Raw genomic sequence first — 14366 nt, 5'->3', positions numbered from 1 at the left:
AGCCTGCTGTTGAGCGGGGATATGCGCTATACAAATGCTATCTATTATTATTATTATTATTATTATTATGATGGTTATCTTTCCTCTTTTCTTTGTGTATGTTATACTCTAGTTACACCTGTTATCTTTGGCACTAGTATGACCTATTTGTGAGGCAAGTGTTGTAAAACTTTTCCTCACAGTGAACTTACCTTGTATATGTTGTGCAGATACACACTGTGTAGGAGAGCTCTGCCATAAGCTGACAAAACGCCTTTTTTCATTTTGGCGCTGGAATTTTTTATTTACTATATCGAAAGCCTGATCAGTTACTTTACTTATGTGAAAAAGTCAAATTGAAACTATGACAAGTTTTTGAATATTTTAGAATTCAAATATTGGAATGACTCTTATTTTTAAGTGATTATATACTGACAAAAAGCCCCTTTTTCTGGAAACTGCAGTGAAGAAATAAAAGGGGTTTTGTCAGCTTACGGCAGAACTGTCAAAGGCTTGGGTCGGTGTCAGTTACATAGCCAGTGTCAACGTGACTTTATCCTCATCCCCTGACAACCTAGTTGATTGTTACACAATCTGTCATAGTTTTTCTTTTAGTAACAAAAGCGTGCCAACTTATATGAATGTAGTTGTTTGACATTCTGTCCCCCCCCCCCGGACCAAACAAGGGAAGGTTAATTAATTATTGCAATCCGACAGTTTAACAAAAAATGGTGACAGTTTGTTCATTTGCTATTATTATGTCTCTTTCAGATAATGAAATGAAAGATGTAGCACAGACACTTGTGGCTTTGAAAGGCTCCTACAAAAAAGGTATGTTTTTTTTTTTTTTTTAGCTCCTTATGTAAAATGGGTTCTGTTTCTTTTAATGAATCTCAGTTCAAGCTCCAGGCTTGTTTCATCAAGGAAATCACCATTGGATTGGTGTTTTGTTCAAATTCTGTAGATAAGAAAGATAAATCTAGTAAAAAAAGAACATAAAAATACTAGGCCCTAGCTAGCCTCCATTAAAATTTTTTTTTTAAAGCTAAGCTGCCACTGTCCTTTAGTTTTGTTAAAATTTATTGTGTTTAGCACATTTAACGATTTTTTCCCCCTTTATTTAGTTTGTAAATTTATAAAAGTCGAAACACTTCAGAGCACTTGCACACCACGGGTGATGTAGGTTTGTTCTTTCTTTCTTTGTAAAGGACTATATTTTGGTGGTAGTGGGGCGGTCTGCTTCTTTGTCACCAGTTTCTCCCATTTATTGGCTAATAAGGAATTATAGATGTAGTGTAGATACTCCGGAACTTTTTTTCTTTTGTATTATATTATATCATCTGGTTTTAGTCATGCTCCCAAAATATTCTTAATAAAGTTTTTCTTTCATAATATACCACCCAGTTTTATTTATGCCCTTAAAATATTCAAAATAATGTTTTTCTTTCTTATTATATCATTTATACCACCCAGTGTTACTCGCACACTCCAAAATATTCATAATGATGGGTTTTTTCCTTCCTTCTGTTCCTTAGAGTCACCAGACAGTTCCCCAGGGGAAGACATTGGGCCCACATGGAAGTACCACAAACGTTCGTACAGGTAGGTAACCTGTGTGTTGTTGATAAGTCGGCCTCGCTGGTGGGGTCTGCCCTCATACTGCTTTTTTATGTTGTTAAAATGTCGCAAATCTGTTCATGGCAACATGTTCAGAATTGATCTAATTGTTATTTGATTGGGTTTTTTTCTCTGCCACCCTCTGCCTTCTCCTTTCCATTATCTTTGTTGGATTTTGTGAAGTGTGTCAGAGACGTGCAACTTATTTCATCAACACTTTTGATTGGATGTTTCTTTGAAGGAAGAAAATGTGTCAAGTTTTTTTCTTTGTTCATTTGTGTGTTTCTTGGTTTTGTTTTAATGCCAGTTGGTAAATTTGATTTTATAGATCACTTTACTTGTTCTTTATTTTCATAAATAGATACCAGGGAAATTTCTTAATTTGAAGTGCAAGTCTTAAATTTGGTACTCCCATTTCAGTTACAACAATCCTCGAAAGCGGCCGTCCAGTCCAGTGGTTGTGACGGGCCATCCGTATGATGATCACGCCTACAGCTCCACCAGACTGCTGGAGGACGACCTCCCTTCTCCGTCTTCGTCTTCATCCATCGATGAGGAGTATGATTTCGGCGACGCAGGTAAGGAGATCTTGGCCACTCCTGACGTTAAGATGTTCTATGCTGCTGAAGTTGTAGATGGGAAATTTGTAATGGGTTTATTTGTGTCCTGTTCAAAGAAAAGTTTTGCATGTAAGGATACCCCCACTTTCACTATAAATGGCAGTCAGAAATGGGACGTATTTCTGATGATGTATTGAACTTGAATGGGACATATTTCTGAAAAGAAAATGAAAATTTACTTTGTTTGGCACTGTTTTAAGTGTAGTATTCAATTGTCATAGAAAGAGAGAAAACAAGAACGTGAGAAATCTTCTTTTTTTTTTTAAACTTGTTTGACACACTTTGTCTTGTTTTCAATATCGGCAAAAGCACATTGGAATTTTCAAATATAGTTGTGTTTAAGGACAGGCGTCTTGTTACTTTTTCCTAGATAATTGCATTGTATGACTTCAACATCATAGGGAAAAGGCATGTTTCGTACTTAATTGGGAAACCGGAAGTATTCACACTCACATTCGAACCACACACGCAGGCGCACGTACGCACACACACGCGGGTGCGCGCACACGCACGCCATGAATCTTTTACGCTTTTGAAATTTAAAATGCATCTGTCCATCTTGCGAAAAAGAAGTACATTCTCAATAACACACAATCAAGTTGAACAAGAGGCACATATGGCCGCCTGCATGTTTCAGTACTGTCTTGCTTGTTGAGACATACTGTGGTAACGGCGGAGGAACTTTTTAAAGACTTGGATATCAGTGATCCCTACAGTGTTCTCTCCTGCCCGACCCTTCCCCTGCATTGTAAGCCACTGTGTAACTGGTATCAGATTTGTGGTTGCTGTTCTTATTGTTCACACTGGGTTCTTCATTTTTCCCCCCCCCCCCTTCAATTATCAGTCTTGCCAAAAATGAGCCTTTTGTTGTTTTTTAACCCTATCCGTACGTCATGTTTTACTATTGTATCCATACGACGTGGGGTACTATGTGCCATCACTTTCCAAGAGGAAATTTACTCCTTAATCCAATCCGTACGCTTTGCTTAGCAGTCTGTCAAAATGATTTTTTTGAGAAATACTGAAAGTTTCAAAGATATCTTCGTACTAGAAGTATTTTCAAATGTGAAAAATACAACCGAGGGGGGTACAAAATGACCCCAGTTCGTACGGATAGGGTTAATGATTAAGTCCAACCATACCCCCACATTTGATTGGTGTTAGAGTTTAGGTATCTTATTTACCCAAGACATGATTCCTTTATCCTTTGAGACTGTTCAGTAATTCAATTTTGGCTTGAGGTTGGGTTGTTTATTCTTCTTTCCAAATTTTATTTGGCTTGTCTTTGTTAAGATTGCAGGCTTTTTGGCTTTCAGTCGTTTGAAAAGAGCTGATCTTGTCATACACACTTGTTTTCTTGAAGAGACGTTTGCTGGTTTTGCAGATTGGCCTAGAAATTCGAAAATGTTACTGATTTTTCTTTTTATGCTTAAGTTTAGGAGTTAACTTTGTCCTTGTGAGATTTGTGAGAATAGAAAAAGAAAGAGGAAATGTTCCAACCATAACATTTTTTATAATCAGTTTGAATGTAAACAGTTTACGTAGATTAGTTAAGCTACCAAGTGATCTGCCACTGGAGTTACCACCTTTCTTAATGGAGTCTATGGAATGTACAGGCTTTTTCGTGTGCATTCAGTCAATGTTGAATGGAGTGACTGCTGTAAACCATTTAAAGTGTTATATTTTATGTCCTTGTGTTATTTTTCTTTTTTCCTTTCCCTGCCGCTTAAGGATGGCAATGTCCTAAACATGCTAGAGACTTTTGTGTATTGTTTGCCCTTTGTTCCTCACATTGGTTTCCTTTTGTGTTCACAGATGAGGAAGGCGAGTCTGATTATCAGTCTGACAGTGACTGGGACAGTGACGACAAAGATGAGGTGGATGGAGTCCTTCCCTCTACAAAGAAGCTGAAGATCGACATGGACAGAGACAACTCTGGAAGCGCTTCGAAGCCCTCTGCTCCCAACGACAGTGAAGACGACGAGCAAAAGAAGATTCAGGAAGGCGCAAACGCTCTGCTCAACCTGGCCGGGCTCTTGATGAGCAACCGTAGCAGCAGCAGCACCAGCAACTCCAACAGCGTGGACGGTCGAGAGGTGAGGGAGGAGGCCAAGTCCAAGAGGAAGGCTGGAGACAAGAAAAAAGTCAGGAAGAAACAGCTGCCACAATCAGAGAAGAAGCGGGAGCCCAAGGAAAAAGAAGAGGGCTCGCAGAGGAAGAGGGGATTCAGCAAAAGGAAAAATGCGGGCAGCAATGGCAAGTACGACAGTGAGGAGTATTCCCTCCTCAAACCACGGAAAAACACCAAGACTAAAGGGACTGCTGGGGTGGCTGCAAAGCCACTTAAATCTGGTGTTTCAAAATCATCAGCAGAGAAAGACTCGAGTTTTTCATCAAATTCAGCTGCAAAGTCGAAAGCGCCTCCTGGCAGGCCAAAAGGTTTGAAGAAGGCTGGTGTTGTTAAGAAAAAATTGAAACTCTCTAAGAGTTTTGGAACCAAAAAGAACATTATTGCTGGTAAGTCTGAGACCGCACTCGACAGTAAAACCCAGAAGAAACGAGTAACGAGTGCTGGTGAGAAAAAGTGTGTGACCAAGACAAAGTTGAAAAGTTCTACTGCTGAGAAAGGAAATAAAGACACTGAAGAAAACATGGTGGTTACACAGGATGTATTTTCTTCCTCATCGAATGCCAACAATTTGAATAACAACAACAATGTTGTTAAGGACGATTCTTCTCCAAATGAGCTTTTATCTAATAACGTTCAGCTGAATAAACCCAAGAGCCCGTCACCAGAGCAGATTCTTAAGGAACCAGTCGGCCTCATTGCCGATAGTCAACCCAGTTTGTCATCATTGAGTTCCGTCAGTGGAGAGGAGCTTACTCCAGCTGGAGATGCGCCGGTCAAATCAGCCTGTAGAAGTCTGGCTGGGGATTTTTCTGCAGCTGCCAACGAAAAAGTGTCTTCTGCCCCGACCGACACTTGCAGCAGCCTCCTGGAGGAGACGGTTCTCCCCTCAAGCAAAACCTCAAGCAGCAAGTCTGGTCTGAGTGGTCGGAGCACTCCGGTATCTTCGGCCGGGAGTCCGGGGGCTGCACACAAGAGTCCTCATTTCACCCGGTTCTCCAAGAAGAAAGCGGCTTTGTCCTAGCATCTCGGACTGTCTGTGAATGAGCACTGGCCTCCCTTAGACTTGTTACTCTGCATTGTGTTTTATACCAGTAGACATGGAAGTAGATATTTGTGAACTCACTTCTCTCAGGCTTTTGCCCGTCTTTGCAATTTGTTAACTATTTATCAACTTGCCAAAACTGTGACAAGAATTGATATTTCTCTGTCATTTGGTATGGACGATCAGAGTTATTTTTTCCCCCTTTCTTTTTGTCCTTTTTGTCTCTCTAGACATTTAACACTCGCAACGATGGTATACATGTCGTTGATATAAATCTTGTACCAAGTGTCGTATAGAGACATTCGAAGGCACTTTGTGCAAAGTTTATATCGTTGATGTGTTGCATTTTCTCTGTAAAAAGATTCCTTTTGCTAATGACTGCTTAAAGTTGCTTTTCTCTAGAAAAGACTAAAATCATAAAAGCCGCTATTTTGGTCAAAATATTGAGTTTTCCTCTGCATAAGGTTATTTTTTCCCCCTGGGATAGAGGTGCTATTTAGTGTTATGTTCAGTTATAACAGTAGAGGAATTATTGCTGTCCCAATATCTTTCATTCTAGATCTTCAAAAGCAAAATCAAAACTTACGGAGCTGTCTGCATTTTTGTTGACAGTTGGGAACACATTGGTTCTTCATGGTTCCTTTGTTTCCCCTCTTGTTAGCCTGGTTCTTCATGGTTCCTTTGTTTCCCCTCTTGTTAGCCTGTAATTGTAGTGATCAGCCTCTTGTATCCTTGACTCGTCAGTGCATTTAATTAACTTGTAATGTACTGTTGACTGTTTTTGTCAATAGTTGTATTTCCGAGAGACATGAATTTTTTTGTAGCAATGAATTTTAGGTGTGGCAAACTTTATATGCCTTAAATTTTGCCGGAAATTGGAAGCTCCATGAATCTGAAGATGTCTCAAGGTGCTTTGCGCACCTTGGAAAACGTTTTTTCTAACTTACTTCAGGTTATTTGTTTCACGGGTATGCTTGCCAGTTGATGGGTACAGTAACCTCACTGTTGATAAAGAATATGGCTGTTTAAGAAAAACTTCATTTTTCTGTTGGTGCTGGTTTAGTTTATGTTATTATGTTTTCTCCCCTCAAACTTTGCAGCAACTATTCTTTTTCTTTTTACTGACAAAAGTGTTCAGCTTGACAAAGCACCAATATACCAAAGTGTGTGTTGTTGTTTGTTTTTGTTTTCAACAACGGAGATATCCTGTCTTTTTTATGGTGACACTTCTCCAGTGTGTGTTGTGATGGGTCACTTGACAGTCCCAAAGATACTTCTGCAAGAGACTCTACATTCCCATCTCTACTTAGGAGCAAGTTTACTTCACTTGTTTATGAGCTCAAAAGGCCAATGGAGTTAGAGGGTAGTCACCACAAGTGCCGTTTTTCACAGATAGCAGAGCGGAGTCAAACCAAAATGTTGACGTATAATAACAGAACATGCACTGGAGAAGTGTTAACCTCAGTTGTCTGTATGACAATGCCTGGTCAAGATGCTTGGATCCCTCCCGCACAGTTGATGAGTGAGGGACTGATACTTGACCACCAGCTTTTGTTGTCTATTGTCTTGTTGGTGTTGAATACTTGTTGGCGTGAATCTGGCGGCCACGCGAAGATTGTGTTGGAAGTTTACTGATGGTCTTACTGTGGTTTCTTCACAAGTCCTAGGGTGTGGCTGCTGACCCCCTTCGGTGTTGAGTGCTTCAATACACTCCAGGGTGGGGTGCAGTGTGATAGCTGCATTCAGCTCACTTGATAAAGTGCCCTATTTGGAGGAGGACACTTTCGTGAATATATGCATCAGGCTGACTTGAACTGAGTTCACGCTTTGCCATTTTGAGCTCTTGTTTAAAGTTTGTGAATAGTCCTACTCTACTGCTTTTCTAACTGTTACTGTTCCAGAGGACTTTTGTCGCCATAGATGCTTCTGTGCTGCTGCTAGTTCATGTGGAGAGAGACTGTGAGACTATACTTTTTCTTGTGTCTGATTGGGGCAAGGTTTGGGGAAAGTTTTGAGCACTTTTTTCTCTATTGTTGTAAAGAAGTATTATGATCATAAGGTGCCTTACATGTCATGATGAACTATATGTGTTGGGAATTTTTTGTTAGTTGGTTTGCTTGAAATAACAATTTTGAAATGTTTTTGTGTGTGTGGAGAGTGAGATTTTGTAATGTTGTTAAAATGTTAAATTGATGAGAAAATGAACCTTTGAAACTTGTAGCACAGTGTTGTTTGACACCTTGATGGGCTCCTTGCTTGTGTTTCGTGTGTCCCCGCTGGTCATGGTGTGAATGCTGTGAATAAATGGTTAACTACGGTTTCCAGTTTTCTTGTGATTATGTAAATCTTTTTCAAGGCATCAATGTGACCAAAATAGAGTTGATAGTGCCATAAAACATACAACTGGAATAGGGTCTAGTAGAAACGGTGAAAAAATATTGCAGCTTTCTCGTAATGCTTACATAATGTGTACCAGTGGGCTGGATGGTCCTGTTTTCTAACCCGAAAGTGAAATGTAGGATTTGTAGTTTTGTAGTGTTTTTTTTAAGAAATAAAAGCCTACAAGAATACTGGCTGAGAATTTATGAGAAGGAAAGAGTTTTGAATCCTTAAAAGGTGAAATGAGCAGGAGACCAATCTTTTGCTTGTGAAGGCATTTCTTGAAAGGCGGCTAAGAGATTAGTCATCAGTGGTTGAACCCTTTTTTTTTTGGTATTGGTCCTTATTTTTTTCTTTGTAAAATATCTGTGTATTGGGTTTTCAGCAGTTTCATTGTATTCAACTAAATTTTACTGGTAGGAATGAGGTATTGTGTAACATTAGCAACAGTGATCTTTATGTGGAGCTGATGGGTCAGATAGCTGCTAGGGACACACAACATGCTTGTCATACTCTGCTTATTATATATATGATTGTGAAAGCCAAAGAGTAAAGAAGTAGAATAAATGGTTTGTTCTTTAAGCGCAGTGTATCTTCCCCCCCCCAACCACCACCACCACCACCACTGAATGATAGTGATGTTGTATTGGCAAGTGTCAAAAGACTTGACTGCTATTGTATGTGCTGTGACAGGTTACCACAAGGTGTTCATTTAGTCCTCATGGGCTCAGCTCCTCTCTGTTTTTCTACCGAGACTGCTGTAAAGTCTCTGCTACTGCTCTTTGGGGAGGGGCGCACTCTCAGCTGTGTGCTTGCTCCGTTTTTCTTTTAACATCAAGATAACTGGCTGTACTGTGAAATACATGCTTTTTGTCCACTTTTAACTAAATGTGAAAGCAGGCATAGTTGAGGTGGAAAAAAAAATCTTCACAGGTATATATGAAATAAAAAATGTCTTTTTGTAGTAAAAAATACAATAAAACGGAAATATAGTTTCAATCAGCTGAGGTCTGTATAGAGGAAAAGATCATGATTTTAGTCCATGTTTTGGACTCCCGTTTAGTTTTCACTTGTAGAACGCTGAAAAATGGAAGGTGCTGAATGATATCATTAAATACAGATCTAGCACTAACTTAATGAGCAAAATGTTTGTGTTTAAGGAAGTCTATGATGTGAATTAAAGAAATGCTCCTTTTTTTGGGGTCATTTCAGAAGTCTTTAGGGATTTAAGTGAAAAACAATCTTATTGATTACTTGTTTTGAAAGGGAAAATAAAATCTGGACTATTTATTTAATTAGCAAGTTGTTTTAAAAGTCAAGTGAAGAGCCAAACAAATCTTTACAGCTGTTGAAGTTGTGTAAAAAAAAAAGAGGAAGAAAAAAGGATTGATATTGCTTTTTAGGACATGAAATAGGGGCAATACATTGCAGACCATATGCGAGTAAATCTCTACCGGCTTTGTTTTGAGGTTGATGTAACAGTCTGTTGCTACTAGATTATGTATGAGAGGTTTAGTGTGTATCTCAGCTGACACCATTTCCTCTACTCGCTGTGTACTAACTAGTGTAGGGAACGCTACAGTCTCTCAGTCTTGTGCTTTGGGCTTTCCTTAAACTAGTGACATGATGATGGATTTACCTTTTTACAAACACTGTGTTCAGATGCTTTACCCAATTGTTTTGTTTGTTGAGGCCCTTCTTTCTATGGATGTAAGTGTAATGGAAGGTGCTTTTCTAGTCCTGCTCCTTGTGTGTTGAGTGTTTGGTGCTATGCAAACTTGCACACGTGTGAGAGAGCACTAGGTGAATTTGCTCACTGATTTCTCATGACACAAAGACTGTAATCGTGTTCATCTGAATGGCATTTGTATTGCAAAGTTAAATACTCGACGAAGATGACGATAATGATCATACGATTCATGCATTTTTAAAATGAAATATGTTGTTGTGTGGGGAAGGTTTTCTTTTCTCTTTTCAGATTTGTTGAATGGATGACAATTGCAGCGCTTATGTGGGGATGTTATTCTACCTTTTTAGTTACTACGGAACGTTTATTTGATACGCAGCAAGTTTGTTATGTAGTTTGAAGATGACGCAAGTGTAGGGTTGTTGGCATGCACTTCATTCAACCCCTTGTTTTTGTGAGGATATAATGGGCATGTATCCTTATTAAGTGACACTTTCTGTGGAGTGCATATTGGGGTGCTTTGTTTGTTGGTTTTTACTTCTCTGTCACTTAATTGGATGTTTAGTGAAGAAAGAAAGAGTGTTCTGTGTAATAATGGAATTCTTAAGCTTTAATCTGTAGAATGTAGTATTTGTTGGACAGAGTGGTCTTCCTATTAGTTTAAACATGGAGAATTTTCAAGAAAACATTTTTTGTTGCTGAAGCTTTGTATTTACGAGTTTCTATTGTTAAATATGAATTCGGATGGAGGCAGAAAGATTAACTTATTTTTATTTGTTTTAAAAAATAAGTACCTGTTTGTTGTAAAAGGTAGGTTTCTATTATGTTAGTCAGTTTCCCACCTGGATGCCATATGCAGTACAAAATGCACTTAGGTTTTTGAGCAGATGCAGTCGGAACTAACAAAATATTCCAGTGGCTAGGTCTTCCTATACATGTCTGAAGTGCATAACTGTTTAGATTCTATTCCGGCAGCGAATTGTTCAAGTCTTTCATGGAAAAGACTCCAGCTGGTAAATGGCAAGTGATGCATGGATCAAGTATGTCATAACTCTACAATTTCATACAAGGGGAAGGGGACGGGGACTGGTTTCAGTGTCAAGCTCTATAGTGAAGTTCCTGCATTGTAGAAGTAAATGATTTTTATTTGTTTTGTCAAGTTCTTTCAGTGTACAGTTGCTATTATGGGGATTTTTTTTCATTTACCATGAATTACGAAAGTAAAGCAGTGTGCTCTTATTCTTATACTCAGTAAAATTGATCTCGGTTAATTTTTGTACATATTCAAACCACTCTCTTGCTCTCGCTTTATAGCGTTAAATTATTTCCAAGAATATAGACTTTTGTCTTCTTGTTTAGTTTGTTTGAATCTGTATTTTAAAAGTTAAAACTTTCAAATGAAAATGTAGCTTCGCTTATGTAGTAAGAACTTGAATTTTAAATATTCTTACCATCAAAAATATTATGTGTCCAAATTTATTATGATGTCAAAAGTTAAGTCTATGTACAGTCTTTTTATTTCTAGTTGTCTCTGATCAAACATCCAAGTTTTGTGTCGTATAATCAGCACAATAATTCTTGTTCCTGCCATTGTGTCTTTTCAAAGGATTCGGTTGTATTCATGTCACCAAAATCCTTTCTATACAGCTGAAACAATGATTTCGGAAACCATGTTTCAAAATCTAGTTGAAGCTGTCCAACACAGCCACCCACTGGTGAGGAGAAAAGTGGTTGTCTAAACTAGGTGGATGTCTTGGACAGTGGCCATATAATATAAGGGAAAAAACATAAGGGGGGAAGTGGGAAGTGATCATTTGTACAGGTGATTGTCTTAAACTGGTGGCTATTACCATTAGAGCAGGTTCAACTGTATTCTTATCGACATAGCCTTTTGGGGTATCCGAGCCGTTCATCAAGACAAAGATTTGTTAGGCCCGAGTGTTGGCATTGTTGACTGGTTGCTTATGTTGTTGGGCAGTACAGCTGGACAGGTGTTATTGTGGTACAGTTCATTCATAATCTTGGCTTGGAGGTGATTCATGTACGGCGTGGCCTCCAAATTCCTCTCATCTTTGTGGAATACTTTTACTCCTGGCCCGATATGAGGGAATTTGTGTTTTAGAAAGGCGTTCTTTAATATGAATGGGAAAGAACTGAGTAGTTTGGATGGCTAGGGTAGCGTAACCATTGTGATTCTGTCATGTTGGGCTATTGTTTCACACAAAGATGACAAGAGTTACCGTCTCCCGGGAGTCCAAATTTATCGATTATACCAAGAGCACAAGCACTCTTTGTATCATGCACTCTCAGTATGGCTTCTGGTTTTTAAAGAAAGGAATTTGATGAAAGTTGAACCCCACGTACACACTAATCAATGTCTACATGTTTTGTTATCTCAAAGTTAAGACGCAATGATTGTGCGACGGAAATTTTGCAATGAAATGTGTGTCTTTCAAAGCCAAGAATGAATTGATCAGATCTCAGCACAGCTGGATATTCTAGGATTTTACCAAATGTCATCATCATTTTCATTATCCTCATTATTATTATTCCATCGATCCCCTTGCAGTGTACCGTAATCTCTGATATACCAAACTGTACCTCTCTATAATCGGATGCTCATAGATTGTTTTCTACTCTTGAACTCTATTTATTCAATAATTATTTCAGCACTCTAGCCTGCTTTTTTAAATTTTGCTTTTGTTTGGTTTGTTTCATGTATTTTTTGGGGGTCTCTTTTGTCTCAAGTGAGGTTAAATGGTTGATTGCTGCTTGTGTCTACACTGTGTATATATTAAATAAGCTGTCACAAAGGGAGAGAGAGAGAGAGAGTGTGAGGGAGAGAGAGAGAATGGGACATTGCTTTCTTTATTACAGTGTATTAGGAATGACATCGTACACAATAGGTGAATGGCTTGTACTGAGTTTTGCAAATGTAGATGCCTTCCTTAATATGTCTTCCAAGTTATTTTACAGTGTTTAAGTAGAATAAATGTTCTACTTGTGATTTGCCAATTGTTTTGTAATCAAACTTTCAATGGGATTGTATTCATTTTTCAGCTCTCACCATAAGAAAGAATTGTATTCGTCATCTCTATTGTTCTAGGTTGATGAAGTAACACCAGTTCACAACGAAAATGTTTTGTTTTTTTTGAGATTTAAAAAATGTCCGGGAATCAATACAGTCGGGCACAGATATCACAAACCTGGAAAATAAAGAAAATCGTTGATATCTTGAACAATTTACCATTCCCAAACTGATATTTCTTTACTAATATTATGTTTTATCGGTTTTCCTGAATTATGGATGTGTGAAACACATGGTTTGTCAATCCCCTACTGTACGTGTTTGAGTTATCTGTGCCCGATTTGTAATTGCAGTGATCATCAAAACATCTCATAATTCATGCTCATTTTTGGATCAGTGGCCTCAGCGACTGGACTTTTCTAATCTGAGAAATTTTCATTCCCAAAGCTCTTCCAAATGATGCAGATGCCGCCCCTCAAACCATGAGAAAAAATAATCCCCTGTGCTTGAGGGAAGTGTTATGTAATCAGTTAAACCGAACTGCAGAAAAAGCAATTTTCTTGTTTCAGTTTAGAATTACCCCCGTGAAGATGTACTGCTTATTGTTTTTGTCTTTTAAATATTTTTCTCATCATTCAGGTCCATGTTGCAATCAAAATTTTGAGTGGGTTTTTTTTATGTTGATATGCTTCGGCATTGTTACTGAGCGGTCAGTTTTAAAAAGGTCATGCCTACTGCTTTGGACAATGAAGTGTAGAAGTTTAGAGGTTCCACGAGAGTTGTAAACATTTTGTGTTACAGGACACAGTATTGCTTTTGGCCACATGTCAGTGCTACTCTTTGAATTCTTCGGTAGCATTCTTGGCAGTGATTGTCATCAGCGCCTTTCCACAAGCACAGTCATTTTTAGAAAATAAAGGAAAAAGAGGGTGCCAAAATTGAAACACAATTTAGGGCAATATTATTTTTCAAGGAAAATAAAGAAGCTGAACTGAACTATATAGAAAGATATGACTTTGAATAATTTCTATTCTATGGGCGATTGTAGAATGATACAGATGATAAACTGTTGAGTTTTTAGAGAGTTGTTTATCCCATCTGGTGAGGCTGACCTGTCTTCTTGTGACGCTCATGTACCTGGTTTTGGATTGTTTTTTCTCTTGGATTGTTTTTTCTCTTGCTGAAGAACTTAGCCAAATAAAAGCATGTCCAGTTCAAATCTTATATTGCTTTTGTCAGAAGCTTTTTGGCTTAAGACATTGAAAAATGCTTCATCAGGCATTGTATTTGAGATGCAGCTATTTTTGGTGTGGGCGGAGTGTCTAAAAACACACAAGATTTGCTTTATACTTGTCTAACGCAATGGAGACAAGATTGGCTATGTGAACACTAGGTTTAGAGTATATATGATTTGCAGCTTTGAAATGTATGTTATTCATTTTGCATCGTCTGATCTACAAGTTCAGAGTTCTATTTGAAAATATTTTTTTTTGCTCTCATGCCTTTTTGTGTTTCTTGCATTTTTAAATTCTGTGTTCAATTATTTTGTGCAATACATTGGGCAGTGTGTAACATAAAGAATGTAATCAGCACAACCATCTGCAAGCTGGCTTCTTTTCCTCACCATCTTTTTTTAAAACGTTATTTGTATATGATGTAAAGTTTTAAATTCAAAAGAAAAGAAAAAAATAAGAAAATAAAGGTCTCATGGTCAAATCCTGGGTTTTTAAATTATTCTTTTTGTGTGTATGTTTGTGTTTGTTTTCAACATCATCTATTTGGCATTTAGAGTGGCGTGCAGAGTCAATCGATTTAGAGGTTACAGCAGGTTCACTTGTGACAATTGCCGAATGCAAGTCGGACACTTGATACTGCCGTGGCTT

At 38.2% G+C, this 14366-nt stretch overlaps 1 protein-coding gene across 2 annotated transcripts in view; it reads left to right on the top strand.

The window, feature by feature from the left end:
- Positions 1-14199, top strand: part of LOC101846815 — a 53189-nt gene extending 38990 nt beyond the window's left edge. For both annotated transcript variants that reach the window (XM_005099160.3, XM_005099159.3), the window contains 4 exons: positions 751-810; positions 1515-1581; positions 2017-2174; positions 4032-14199. In XM_005099160.3, the coding sequence (XP_005099217.1) occupies positions 751-810; positions 1515-1581; positions 2017-2174; positions 4032-5368 (1622 nt within the window). In that variant the 3' untranslated portion in view covers positions 5369-14199. The remainder of the gene's footprint in view (positions 1-750; positions 811-1514; positions 1582-2016; positions 2175-4031) is intronic.
- Positions 14200-14366: the final 167 nt, after the last annotated feature.

The sequence above is a fragment of the Aplysia californica genome, unplaced genomic scaffold, assembly GCF_000002075.1.
Source record: "Aplysia californica isolate F4 #8 unplaced genomic scaffold, AplCal3.0 scaffold00204, whole genome shotgun sequence".
Classification (NCBI taxonomy): domain Eukaryota; kingdom Metazoa; phylum Mollusca; class Gastropoda; order Aplysiida; family Aplysiidae; genus Aplysia; species Aplysia californica.
The sequence above is the reverse complement of the archived record's forward strand: the minus strand, read 5'-3'. Positions and strand labels throughout refer to the sequence as shown.